This window comes from Spea bombifrons, chromosome 13, assembly GCF_027358695.1.
Source record: "Spea bombifrons isolate aSpeBom1 chromosome 13, aSpeBom1.2.pri, whole genome shotgun sequence".
NCBI classification, from domain to species: Eukaryota; Metazoa; Chordata; class Amphibia; order Anura; family Pelobatidae; genus Spea; species Spea bombifrons.
This window is the reverse complement of record NC_071099.1, coordinates 26290535-26303893: the sequence shown is the minus strand read 5'-3', so window position 1 is coordinate 26303893 and position 13359 is coordinate 26290535. Positions and strand designations below refer to the sequence as shown.

At 46.0% G+C, this 13359-nt stretch overlaps 2 protein-coding genes across 2 annotated transcripts; both read left to right on the top strand.

The window, feature by feature from the left end:
* Positions 1–886: 886 nt before the first annotated feature.
* On the top strand, positions 887–5408 carry ENPP7 (ectonucleotide pyrophosphatase/phosphodiesterase 7). Its single transcript, XM_053452856.1, has 6 exons — positions 887–1143; positions 2576–2721; positions 2903–3526; positions 3787–4015; positions 4787–4913; positions 5318–5408. The coding sequence occupies exons 1-6, from the start codon at positions 894–896 to the stop codon at positions 5361–5363; spliced, it is 1422 nt and encodes a 473-aa protein (XP_053308831.1). The 5' UTR covers positions 887–893; the 3' UTR covers positions 5364–5408.
* Positions 5409–6859: 1451 nt separating this feature from the next.
* CBX2 (chromobox 2) lies at positions 6860–10790 on the top strand. Its single transcript, XM_053452855.1, has 5 exons — positions 6860–7005; positions 7089–7132; positions 8030–8095; positions 8444–8513; positions 9114–10790. Exons 1-5 carry the CDS (start codon positions 6934–6936, stop codon positions 10299–10301), a joined length of 1440 nt encoding a protein of 479 aa, XP_053308830.1. The 5' UTR covers positions 6860–6933; the 3' UTR covers positions 10302–10790.
* Positions 10791–13359: the final 2569 nt, after the last annotated feature.

Sequence of the window (13359 nt, the reverse complement as noted above, 5' to 3'; positions counted from 1 at the left end):
GAGCCAGAAGATGCTGCGGGATGATATCATCGACCGAGCTGTAAACAGGCCAGGACTGCTGTCTCTGATCAAGGCCAACGAAAGGCCAGATAAGGACCAACAACCTGATATCATATCACAAAAGATACAAGAATATGGAGCAATGTGACCTTCTGAAAACACGGCTGGGGCTTGTGTGCGCCATACAATGCCAGATCAGTACCTAGGGGTCCAACAAGGGGCGGCAAATCAGGGACGGAGACCATAAAGGACAATCCAGAACTGACGCAATTATATTCCGTTCAGGCTTAATTCTTAAAATAATATTACATTGAGTAAATTTAATAAATCTAGTTGTACTTTTTGGGGGGGCTTTTTAGCCAATATGATTGCAATACAAGACCTACCTACTGTGTATGTTAAGGACGAGATCCCTTATGGGATACAGAAGAACTGAAGTGGCCAATATACAACATTATATACTGTGTATATATATATATATATATATATAGGGCAATGAAACTGCAGCTTCTATGTCGGTCTACGCCAAGTGGACCACCAACTGGGTTATACGCTAGTTGTCCCTTTAAATTCAGCCTGGCTTGTACGTAGGAAAGACTCTTAGTGTCATAAACTGGCTCCAGAGTATCGTTCTGACCGTGGACTCCGTGGAGTGAAAGCTCTCCTACTCATCTCACTTTAGTACATCCCTCCCTCTGTATACTCCAAATCATGTGCCTCCTTGTCCCGTATTCAAAAAAACAGAGACCTGGGAGTTGCTGTTTGATACATTGAGTTCCAGCTTATTGTAAAGATGCCCGTAGATAAGATATCAGGGTAAACTTTGTTCCCGGATATTCTGAGTATATGAACCTTAATATCTTCTTCAGAACCTTCACTCGGCCCCAGCAGCCATGAAGATCTTAGCTCTGTGTGTGATCTTCGCCGCCCTCTTGGCTCTGGGGGTCCCAGTTCCGATTCAAGGCCACAGCAAAGCCCACCACAAACTCCTGCTCATCTCCTTCGATGGCTTCCGCTGGGATTACGACAGGGATGTGGATACTCCTAACATGGACAAGATGGCCAGAGATGGAGTGAAGGCCCAATACATGAAACCAGCGTTCATTACCATTACCAGTCCCTGCCACTTCACTTTGCTTACTGGTGAGTACTGGTTAAAAGCCTCACAATACAAACGGTTAACTCTGTGGTTCTCACTATGTCAGGGTTTCCAGCAGTTAACACGGAAATTGAAGTTATCCTTACAGACGGACATATAATGACTGTGAGAGAATGAAAGGATCCAGTCTGGGGGATATATTAGAATATATAACGGTTCTTGGGATTGAGAGCTGCTCTTTGCTACACAGATGAGGCTGCCTACCCATGAGTTAAAATTCAATTTACTGATATAGCGGTTTTATTTCTTAAAAAAAAGCCCAATTACTGGCCCAGTTGTTTTGATTGACCCGCTAACATCAAGGTTGGCGTATGGGGCTCTCCGATTCCATTCTTCCCGGGATATACTGTGTTACACTTTTACTCCTCCCTGCTTCTTATTCACACTGCTAAAATAATAAGCCTCCGTGCAGGGGGAGGACAGCCGCATAACAATTTAATATGATGATGTGGAGAGACGCAGCGGGCACGAATTTAAGGGGGAGGTGAGAGTTGCCTGGAAACCCCCTTTTTTTTGCATCAAGAGAACCAAAAACACTCGGGGCGAAATGATCCGAGATCCGAGCTGTAATAATAAAGGTGCAGCAGCCTTAATAATAAGAATTGCCAGGTCAGCCTTTTGAAAGTTATCCCTTGCTTAATTCACCGAGACGCTGGATTATGCCGGCACACGGAAGTCACACGTTAACGGTGTTAAGGGGATTTATTAACAAGAAACCACTCATCGTTTAAAAAAATGGCCATTATCAGATCTCAGATCAAACCATAAACTGGGCTTAATCGTGAGATGCAGAGAGAGGCGAGCTGTAGCCGAGCCTTTCGAAATGCGCCCCCGCTTTAATGTTTTGGATCCATAACATATTCGGGGCCGAGACCGGCATCCCCCTCAGCCCTGGCTCGGATAGTCATACATACGATCTGATTGACAGACCGTTTAATGGACCCAGGTACATGTAGCCTAATCCTATCGTAAGTCATCCACACATTGCAACATTGTAGCGAACGACTGGAGACAATCTAACCAACAGAGGTCCATTTGTGAAAGCTTTCGGAAGCAACGTCTTACTATACAGCAATGAGCATAGTGTGGTTTGAGCCTAGGTCTTGGACAGCGAGTCTGGAGGATACTGGGGGCTCAGTTCTAGGTTAGGCCTAGGGGAGCGTCCCACCTATAGACATTACTGGATACTAAACCTCCTTGGTAGAAGCTGGTTCTCCCAAACTTCTAATCCATATGGCTGCATCTGCTTTTTATGGTAAATAAGTTACTCCCGTGTAATGTCAATCATCCTTTCAAGCTCACCTTTACCTGAGTCAAAGAGTCTAGAGGTTTGAAGGCAACCTCTCTTCTGGTTCTGGAGGCTTAGCGTTCTAAATCTCAAAGCTCTGTTCTTTTAATGTCCTTTGTTTGTTACAGGGAGGTACATTGAGAATCACGGTGTCATCCACAATATGTACTTTAACAGCACCAGTGGAGAGAAGCAGACCTACCTCCCCACACAGGGCATCTCCATGTGGTGGGATAATGGGAGCCTTCCTATCTGGATTACAGCTCAGAGACAGGTATAACAAGACTTCACTGAACATAAAGAGTTAAATGTTACTCAATCGTTGGTCTCATCTTAGATTCTGAAGCCATATCCCATGCATGTTGAAATTGCCTTACTGTATTAACATCTACCACTTCTGTTGAGAGGCTATGCCACATATCTACCACCCCTAACTTTTTATTCTTCTCAAACAGGGACTTAAAGTAGGTTCTCTTTTCTTCCCTGGAGGCAACGCCACCTACGGTGGAGAGCAGGTGAACGTGAAGAAAGTGGAAGACAGAACTCACAAGTACGGCAATGAGACAGAGTGGAAGGAAAACGTAGAGACCGTGATGGGCTGGTTCACAGAGCAGGATCTGGATTTCGTGGCTCTGTATTTCGGGGAACCGGACAGCACAGGACACAAATATGGGCCTGATTCTCAAGAACGCAAGGACATGGTCAGCCAAGTAGACCGCATGGTCGGGTACATACGGAGTCGCGTAGCGGATTACGGCCTAGAATCCACACTCAATATAATCATCATAGCAGATCATGGGATGGCTACAGTGAAGAAGGGCCCTGAAGAGATTCTTCTCCGAAATATTGCAAACTTCTCCTTTTCTGACCTTCAGTTCCACTTGGTGGATTACGGACCTACAGGACTTCTGGTGCCCAAGGAAGGGAAACTGGAGCAGGTGTATCAAGCCTTGAAGGACGCCCATCCCAAACTGCATGTCTACAAGAAGGAGGAGGTTCCATCAAGATTACACTACTCAAAACACGAGAGGATCACTCCGTTAGTGCTGTATGGAGACCCGGGGTATGTCATTCATGGGGTAAGTTCCTGAGCAGGAATCATAACTACCCCGTATAGAGTTAGGACCCACCATGAAAAAACACGGGAGACGTGATGATGGGAATCGTCAGGGGTCACTTCACTAGCATTTATTAACATGACCAGACCGCAGCGCTTCTTACAGTCCCTACATTCAAAGGGTCCGACAGAACTAGAACCGACAGACTAAAACGAACCGAAACATTAGCTACGCCAATGGAGAATATCGAATTGACGGCTTTTAACGTTATTTTCTTCCAGCTCGCTAAGTTCCAGTTTAATAACGGAGAGCATGGCTTTGATAACGAAGCCTTGGACATGCAAACCATCTTCCGTGCCGTGGGTCCTTCCTTCCAGCAAGGTCTCATCGTGGAGCCCTTTGAGAGTGTCCATGTGTACGCCCTGATGTGTGAGCTTCTGGGCATCAGACCAGAGCCCCACGATGGATCACTAGACGTGACACGGAATATGCTGATCCAGACAGAGGACGGTAGGAAATGATATAGACAATAGTGGCAATGATAACAACGTACCAAGAAAAAAATGATGTCATAGTCAGAAAAAACTGTGCCATAAAAGTTTATTCTAACCTTTAAAATGTAAATTCCGTTGGCAAACGCTTTATGAAGTTAATCATGCCCTTACAGCTAAATCTAATACCCCTTAAAGATGGGCGCAGGTGCTCACCGTCACACTGCTCGCACACACTGTGCTCCCTCTAGTGGCTGACGCGTAAAACTACACGCATATAGCAATTGTATCACAATATGGAACATTTTCTTGTGATAGTTGATGACATGCAGTCTCTGGGGAAACATACTAGCCTTGCTCCCGTTCTTACTAGCCACACCATACCTTCTTCACTAACGCAAGGATTTAATGGCTGATAAGACCCATTCGGCCCATCTAGTCTACCCATGATGCAGAGACTTAGATCTTAATCAGTCGTTGGTCTCGTCTTAGATTCAGGAGCCGCATTCCTATCCCATGCGTGTTTAATACCCTCACTGTATTACCCTCTACCACTTCTGCTGGGAGGCTCTTCCACTTATCCATGTTTCCTCTCTGATATAATAGGGGCTAAACATGCCCCATGAATATAGCTGTCCGCACAAAAAGAAGAGCTCCTGAATACATGAGCTTTCCTGTAGGAGGCTTTAAAACAAATAGACACCTCGGTAATAAATCCTGATTATTGATAAATACAGACGTCCGTCATGCTGGCATTATACGCTGATCGCGTTGGGTTTTCTTTGTTTAGATGTATTTGCCGCAGAGTCGCTGTATTATGCGACCATCGCGCTGGCGGCTGTGCTGGGTGTTCTCCTGCTCGTCTTCATCATCGTGGAAATTAGTATATTAGTCGAGAGACACAAACGGAGAAAAAGGTGAGAAACAGTTCACCCAAAATTCCAACCCTTCCAATCCCCTCCAAGAAAGCTATTATTCCTCCCCATGAAGTGAATTCGTCTGCCTTTGGTGGTAAAGAGGGACAAGCTTTGTTTTGGGGGGATAAGGGGGGATTACCAAGATTTGTTATTTGACTTTTGTGAGTCATAAGCTGTTTATATCATTCATTAAGTCATTTACTAGAAAATGTACTTTATTTACACTATTTATTAACATATTTTCTGTTGTTTATAAACACGTTGTTACTTTTAGGGCAATAGAACCCTCTGATACCCTCATACCCAGCAAACATTCTGAACTCCTACAAAAGAGGGGATCAGGGGAGGAAAAAGGGGTCTCAGGAATTTAACATTAAATATTTACCGTTTTTATTGTCCAACAGAGCCAAGAAATCGCTCAGTACCATTACCCTGCAAGAGAAAGACTAAAATCCCAAAGGATATTCCCACTTTCTTCTGGACGTGACGGTGGCCTGGAACAGAGACTAACGCTGCCGTCCCACTGAGACAAACCATTCAATACACCAGCCGACACTTTATTCTTTCCTCTTAAGGGTTAATCAGACAAACCCCCAACACATCAAAGACCTATCAGTGCCTGCGTTTGTGTCACATGACAATGAAGTATTTTTTAGGAACGAAGCTAAATTTGACATGATTAAGGAATTATTTCTGGAAAATGGTTGGGCGGCATGTAATTAAAAGCAGAGTAGGTGGAACAGCACCTTTACACATCAAGAAACATAATGAGGTCATAGGTGATATTCGGAATGCCCTGAATGAATCGGCAAGTTGTCCGGATCAACGAAAAAAGTGGGCAAACTGGCATGGGACCCGTGGCCCCCGGAAGTAAATAGCGGTATAATTACATTGTGATTGGATGGATGGATCTGATGCAATGTTAACAGCTGCCGTATAAATAAAGAATAAAGAATATATATAAATATTGTTTTTCTTTCTGTCTGTTTCTTCTAAATCCAAAGTATTTGATACAATGTGCGTGAAGACCTGGGAAAGCCGGGCATTGCTGGGTTCTTCGCATGTCTTTGTCAGGATGCCCGTAGGGACCTTGTGTATATGGTTTGGTTCATAGCCCATCACGGTTGGCTCTCACACCCTTCAACACAATATTCGGAATTCCATGCAATGCCACTTATAACAAGGCCATTGAGCAGGATAGGCGATGGCTGGATCCTTTCTGAGCTCGTTTTTTATTCAGTTATTTCTGTAAGTGTGATATGGGTGAGACTATATCGCGTATTTAGAACACGTTCCAGGGGATTTCATAAACTAAGGCAGGGGCTGAGCTTGTGATCAGGACCCTCTTTGCCGAATATATCCGTTGGTCTTAGTCTGTCAGTTCTAGTTCTTTCGGACCCTTTGAATGCAGGGACTGTAAGAAGCGCTATTATTAATAATAACAATGCTCCAGCTCCATACATACTCAGTCCTAATAATCTTTATTTTATTTTTTTCATTATTATGTATTATTATTAATAATTATTACTATTGTTAGAATAAGTATTATTAGTATTTTTTCATTATTAATATTTTTTATTTCCATTATTATTGTATTCATTTATTATTATTTTACTATAATTAGGGTTGTTGTTGTGTTGTTTGGTTGTTGTTGTTGTTGTTACTACGCACCTTACGTGCCGCACGCAGCCGCTTTATAGCCCGAGCGTTAGCTGCAGCCACGCCCCACCCTTGCACAATAGGTGTGAATAGGGTTAAGACACGCCTGTTTTCTAGAACACTGGCGGCGTTAAGTAAACAGCAACTTCTCTGCCCAGCCTACTTCAGGCAAACGCTATCCACCCCGGAAGCACCGCCCATTATTTCGCTTCCCATTGGCTGCCTCGCTGTTTGAGGGGCGTGTTGTGAGCGGGGCGCGCCCGTAGCTCGCTCCCGCTTTGGCTTTGTGTTGGGAGACTCGTGTGGTGGACGAGGTGACCCGGAAAGCGCCCAGCCGTCTGCCCGCCTACCCGCGGGAGCCATGGAGGAGCTGAGCGCGGTCGGGGAGCAGGTCTTCGCCGCAGAGTGTATCTTGAGCAAGCGCCTCCGTAAGGTAAAGAGCCCGATCCTTGAGCCGTTACTAGGGCCGCTCCACCCCCGCTAACAGTGTGGTGACCCGCTGTCTCTCACCCGCAGGGCACCGCCGAGTACCTGGTCAAGTGGAGAGGTTGGTCCTCCAAGTGAGTCCCGGGACCCGGACGCCTTTTGTCTCAGTCACATGTTGCTGGGTGGGACCTGTCATTAACCCTGTGTGCTCCGAGATACCCCCTCTGTGTAAACAAGTGCTTCTTTAACCCTCTTACGCCCCATTCACATCCCCATCTCACCAGTAACTACACTCCACCTCATCAGTACTGGCCACATTCCCCCTACACCCAAATTTACCCCAACCACCCATCTGCCACCTTTCACTGTTACCCCTGTCTACACCTGTCACCCCCCCTGCCCCTACCCCCAGAACCCTCAGCCAGGCTTCTGCATTAACACTTGTCATCATGTGCTATGTATTTGTTGACCCAGATACCCCCTAACCCCTCCACTGTAAGCATCACCTCACCCCAAAACATTTGCCACGACCCGTCCCAATCACCCGTCTGTAAAGCTTTCTTCTTTCATGTTCCCTTTTTGTTTTGTTTTCATTGTTTTTTTTTTTTTTTTAACTCTGTTACTTTGTTTCCCGTCTTGTCACCCGGAGTTTGTACACGTGCTTCGTTTGGTGTTTATCAAATAAATAAATGCCCCATGTAATCTTCTAATACCCCCCGGGGGGTATTTTGTGGCATATATTTATCACGTCTGCGGAGAGATGAAGGGATGATGCTCGGTGTCTCCATAAGGATCTTCCCGCTGATCCCAAAGCCCCTTAAAAGCATCCGCTATTAGAAGCCGCGTTCCTCTTGTCCATGGGGAGAAAGACTGTCGGAATCGGGGGGGCGGGGGGCTATATATTTCAGATGTTGAGTTGCTGCTCACATTATCCTCAGCCGTTCGTCCATAATTGGGGATTTTGACTTATTGGCAGCAGGTGGTTGTCTTCTAATCAGCGTTTCAGGTTTTCTGGCTTCTGCTCCTTCCAGGCACAACAGCTGGGAGCCGGAAGAGAATATTTTGGATCCAAGGCTTCTGTTGGCTTTCCAGAAGAGGTAAGAACCACCGTGATATGGCCTGGACCAGCGTTCCATGTTTTTACTACTAATTGGGTAATATAGCGCAGGCATATTCCACAGCCCTGTACAAGGGGGTAGACCGGGCATAACAAGTAGTGCATCACATAACAGTGTGGTCCAAAGAGCTTACAATCTTGATAGTGTTGCTAAATATAACGTGATCATCCCGTTGTGTGAGAGAACCTATAGCTGCGCGACGTTCCGCCAATCTATCTGGGAGACGATTTAAAGACTTCTGCGCTCGTTCTAAGTGCCGGCGATGCTTGATATATGAGCTGGGACTCGGGACGTGGTCTGACCAATCGTGTGTCTCTAAATTGACAGGGAACAGGAGAAGGAGCTCAGGAACCGGAAGAGAGGCAAAAGGCCGCGCGGGAGACCACGCAAAAATGTGGTAAGCTGACCGTTGTCGTTTCCTTCATTAAAATGTCACTTTGGATTTAAGTTAAGCTGCGGCTTTGCTTTCGGTGAGCGTGCAGCGGCCCCGACTTGTGCCGAATTGCTGGTAGTTTGGTGGCTTCTCGCTGACGTCCTCTAACAGAAGCCGATGTATAAATGCTGTGTGGTTGATAATTCCTGGAGCGGTTTGTGAATTAAGGAAACGTTAGCCGGGTTCTGTCCAGGAGGAGAGTCTTAGAGATGGGCGCAGAGCCCATCAGATGCTCCGTATTTAGGGCCCCCTCTGCTAAGTGCTGGTCTCGTCGGAGTCGTTATAGAAGTCTCTGCGTGCAGAGCTGTGAATTATTTCCTGTTACACGGTGCCGGTTACGTGACTAAGCGAGAAGTCATGGAGGTTAATACGTTGCATGCGTGGGGTAGGCATAGGGCCCGGGTTCTTACACTAAGTGTGTGTGAAATGGATCAGAAATCCAGCGCAGACGGGGTTAATGTCGTAAATGACTACTGTAGCTAGAGATATGGAGTATAATTTTGTAGTAAACTTACATTGAGGTGAATATCGCTTTCTGATTCCTTCCCTCTTTTGTATTTAAAGGAGTCAGAGGTTCCTCCAAAGGCGAAGTCTAGCAGCTCTTCTTCCTCCTCCTCCTCTTCATCGTCATCGTCGTCTTCGTCCTCCTCGTCATCGGATGATGACAGCGATGCGGAAACGCAGCGCGGTCCGCGGCCCAGGGATTCACACCCGGTACCCCAGAAGAAGGCACAAGCCGTGGTGGCCAGGCCTGAGCTAAAGGAACAAGTGCGCAAGAAAAGAGGACGGAAACCACTGCCCCCTGAGCAGAAGGCACCCAGGAGGGCCAAAGGTTTGAAACCAGGGCCCAAAGGTGCCGCCGGCAAACAGCAAGGAAATAGCACCCAAACTGCTCCCAAATCGCTCTCCAAAGACGCCCCGGTTTCCAGCAACAACCGACCGGGTGGCCTCTCTGCGGAGCTCCTCTCCAGCATTGCAAAGAACTCTCCCAGTCAGCCGAATGGAAGCTCTCCCCGGAGCCTGAGTTGGCAAAGCTCCATCGTCCATTACATGAACCGTATAACCCAAAGCAGCTCGCAGCCCGGCAGGAAACCCGTCAGCTTCCCTTTCGGTGCCAAAAGGAGCTGTCCAGACCCAAAGAACACCTCCAAAGCAAGGCCGGAAACTGAGACCGGCCCGACTGCTGCAAAAAATCCCAAAGTCCAAGACCAGGAGGAACAGACTCGTTCGAACGCAGGAAGCCTGTCTGTGCCGAGCGGCGGACCGGCCGGGAGAGAGAGTGCTGGCCAGACGGCGACCGCGCCAAACAAAGCTCAGGGCACGCAGAGTCCGACAAACTTTGGTGGGACCCCTTCAGGGCATCACCCCGCGAAAAGCAGCAGCCCTCCTTCTGTAGGTGCGGCCGCCGGCTGCAAAGCAGATAAAGTTACTCGGAAGTCGGGCGGTGTGGGCGCGGTGAGATCAGCTGCCTCCGGGTCCCCGGGTCGGGTCCCTGCTGTGGAGAAAGCGCCGCAGGCGGAAGGACACAGGGAATTAGCGGAGTTAAGCACGGGGGACGACAGCAGTCTGGATTCAGACCATGACTCCTCTCTCTCCAGCCAGGACATGTCCCTCCAGGCTACCCAGGACTGGAAACCAGCCCGCAGCTTACTGGAGCACGTCTTTGTCACGGATGTCACCGCCAACCTCATCACGGTCACCGTCAAGGAGTCCCCCACCAGTGTTGGCTTCTTCAATATGAAGCATTTGTGAAAGCTCTAATAGAAGCGTGGGACCTGCACCCCAAAAACCTCATCGGAGACCTCCCTATACTGCGCCTACAACATAAGGGGGCTCAGCGTTAATACCCAACGTCCCCACAGGTATATTTCCAGGGGTCTCGTTATAACCAACCTTCATCTCATCACTTTTGGATTCCGCGAGGAAGCGTGTAATCTGTTCATGAAAACACGTATTTACCTTTTTGAGTTGGATGCTAACCGAGATGCGTATTAATAATTTTTTAATTAACATTCCTTGCTTCATCTCACTTCGTGACGGATCATAACAATGATTTAAGTGTTACTGTTTAAAGACTTCTTTTTTTATTTTCTTTTGCGACGGCTGCTTATCCTGACGCTGAACGATGTTACGCCTCGAGGTGTTCAGCCCCCCTTTAGTTTTGGGGCTCGTATAGAAATGTAAGGCAGCTAACAACATATGTTCAGGTTTACTGTTTATTAAACAAAACTTACTGTTTAAGCCTTAAATACTGGAAGATGGGCAGTTTGGTTGCCCACCTGGCATCTGTCTGGGTTTAGCGATACATTGTAACAGAGTATTTGTGGGATTCCATTTATATCGTTTTCTGAACTTTACCCGGTATACAGCGTGAAATGTATATATATATTTTTTATTTTATTTTTTTTCCCCTCTTAGCTGTAATTAAACCTGGTTGCATTTTATTCAGTGTCTTCGTGCTAGCGATCGAATAGTCGGCAAGCTTGCATTAAAGAATTCCTGTTAAAATGATAGATTATATATATAATCTTTGATTAGGGCTTCCCAGCTTTTGCCCCGCTTGGTGTTTGAGTTCATAGCTGATAGCGACTCCTTTTGTAAAGTCATTCGGGACCAGGGTGAATTACGTGTGACTTGTATGTTCCGATCCGTGTTGTCCGTGACATATTACATTAACACACGCTCCTGTGCTGGTATTCCAAATATTTCTGTGCCTTTTAAACGCCCCCTTTTGTCCTAATTCAGCCGGAGCTTTTCGGTTAAATCCACTGAGCTCCAGCAATGTTAGGAATGCATTGATTGCCCCCCCCCCCCCCCGAAGGGTCACCAATGGGGGGCATCAAGCCTTCTCCTTACAGACACAAGGGGGAAGATGGGTCGGGGTGGCCGGCATCTCTCGTAAAGCAATAAGGAACTCTGATCTCCCGTCCTCTGCACTCAAGTGCCTTGTAGCCCCGGAGGAGTCCCTGCACTAGGCAGGTCGGGCCAGAGCCGACACTGCGGCGCGTTGGGGTCGTTTCTGAGGCTAAAGTGACCTTTCATGTCCTTCTTTTCTCCGTGGAAGGCGAGAAGTTATCGTGACTTAACATTCTTTCTCTTTGTATTGCTGATTGTGCAGCAATGAGATCCCCTTTGGACGACGGGGTTTCGTTAAATGAGGGGTCCCTTCATTTCCAGTGACCTAAAGCACATACAGGTGCATGCGCAGCTTTCGTATGCGATAATGCAACCCCCACCCCCTGATTATCTCTGACCTCGCGCTGCCCGGCAAGGCGCAGCTCATTCTATGCATTGCAGAGAAGGGAGCGGGGTCACAGCGCTTCGACTCGCGAAGAATACCGGGGGTGCGAGCCTCTGATTCTCACACAGAGCTATTCGTGTAAACGCTACCAAAAACAGGGTTTAGGAGACGAACCTAGAACCTGATCGGCCCCAGGAAATGCATCATGCAAGTGAATTGGGTTAACCGTGTAGATGCCTAGGAGGGGGGAAAGCATAAACTTTTTCATCGTTACAGTAATCTGTACAAGTTAAAGGGACTTTTTTTTTTGCATCAATTTGATTTAAAAAAAAAAAAAAAAGTGTAGTCCGCTTGGCTCCGCTGGCTGTGTGCCTGCCTGACCAGCGTGGCTGGACGCTTTTGGGTTTGATTCTGAACCCAGCTGCGAAGGGAGAATGCGTTGGGGCTCAGACCCCGCTCCTGCATGGTCCGATACCCCAGTCTGCGGGATAAATGCCGCTTCCTTTACTGGAAAGCAGAACTGTGATGGTTTTGTATAATATACAGTTACAAGAACAATCAGCAGGGACGTGACCTTTAGTTGCTATGCCGACTGCACTACATCTGCCTTCTCACGCCGAAATGCTGTTTACAAACTTTACACATAATTCTAACCTAAGTTTTGGGGGTACTGTGACCCCCCCCCATACACCTATTGTATAGACTTTAAATTGCATGCGCAGCCATAGAACAGAGCTATTGTGCTATGACGTCACAGAAAAAGACAATCAGCGGAAGTAGCTGATGCTACTTGTCTTATAAGTACAAAAAATAATAAATAATCCCGTTCTATAGCTTTAACACTTGACTGAGCGGAAAAAAATCTCCCTAGTGTCGGCAACTTTTTTTTTTTTCCTCCCCTCCTGAAAAACATGGGGTTTTTTTTTTTCTTTTTTTTTTTTTTCTGATCAATGTTTATCCTTCTCTCCTGTACCAAGGGTACATTACTGTATTTTTTTTATCCATATCTTATCACCTCATGAAGTCATCTTTTTTTTTTTGTTTGTTTGTTTGTTTTTGGATTTATTCTATTTTAGCCGCACGATGAGGCTTTTTTTTTTATTTATACATTGAGGCTAACTTAAACTCCAGGAAATTCACATTATGGGAGAGATTTGTCCCCCTTTTCTTTCTACATATAATTGATAGAAATAAGTATATGTATTGGTTAAATAGAAAAGGCTCTTTTTATTATCATTTGTCCTTTTTTTTGTTCTCATTCTGGTGCTCTCACAAAGTTTAGCGAACTCCAGCAGGTAAAACTCATCTTCTGTTTTTTTGTTTTTTTTTTAAATATATATTTTAATAACTGTTTTGCAGTTTTGATATAATGCTTATAGTAATGCAGGCAGCTTTTAATTTATTTGCATAAAACACTAGAAAAAGTTGTATGTTAACAGAATTTTGTACACGGATTCTTTTTGTATTGTGTAGATCATCAATAAATATTTTTGTAATCTTTAAATGTCTGTCTCATTTTATTATTTCCTCCTGAAAGTCACATAAGCTTTTAAGAAGGTGGTTTGTTTT

Bases quoted from the DNA above. Each gene is read 5' to 3' on its own strand.
- ENPP7 (XM_053452856.1), top strand. From the start codon at position 894: ATGAAGATCTTAGCTCTGTGTGTGATCTTCGCCGCCCTCTTGGCTCTG. The intron at 2,722-2,902 runs GTATAACAAGAC...CTTCTCAAACAG, and splicing joins GGATTACAGCTCAGAGACAG to GGACTTAAAGTAGGTTCTCT. The intron at 4,016-4,786 runs GTAGGAAATGAT...TTCTTTGTTTAG, and splicing joins GCTGATCCAGACAGAGGACG to ATGTATTTGCCGCAGAGTCG.
- CBX2 (XM_053452855.1), top strand. From the start codon at position 6,934: ATGGAGGAGCTGAGCGCGGTCGGGGAGCAGGTCTTCGCCGCAGAGTGT. The intron at 7,006-7,088 runs GTAAAGAGCCCG...TCTCACCCGCAG, and splicing joins TGAGCAAGCGCCTCCGTAAG to GGCACCGCCGAGTACCTGGT. The intron at 8,514-9,113 runs GTAAGCTGACCG...TTGTATTTAAAG, and splicing joins GGAGACCACGCAAAAATGTG to GAGTCAGAGGTTCCTCCAAA.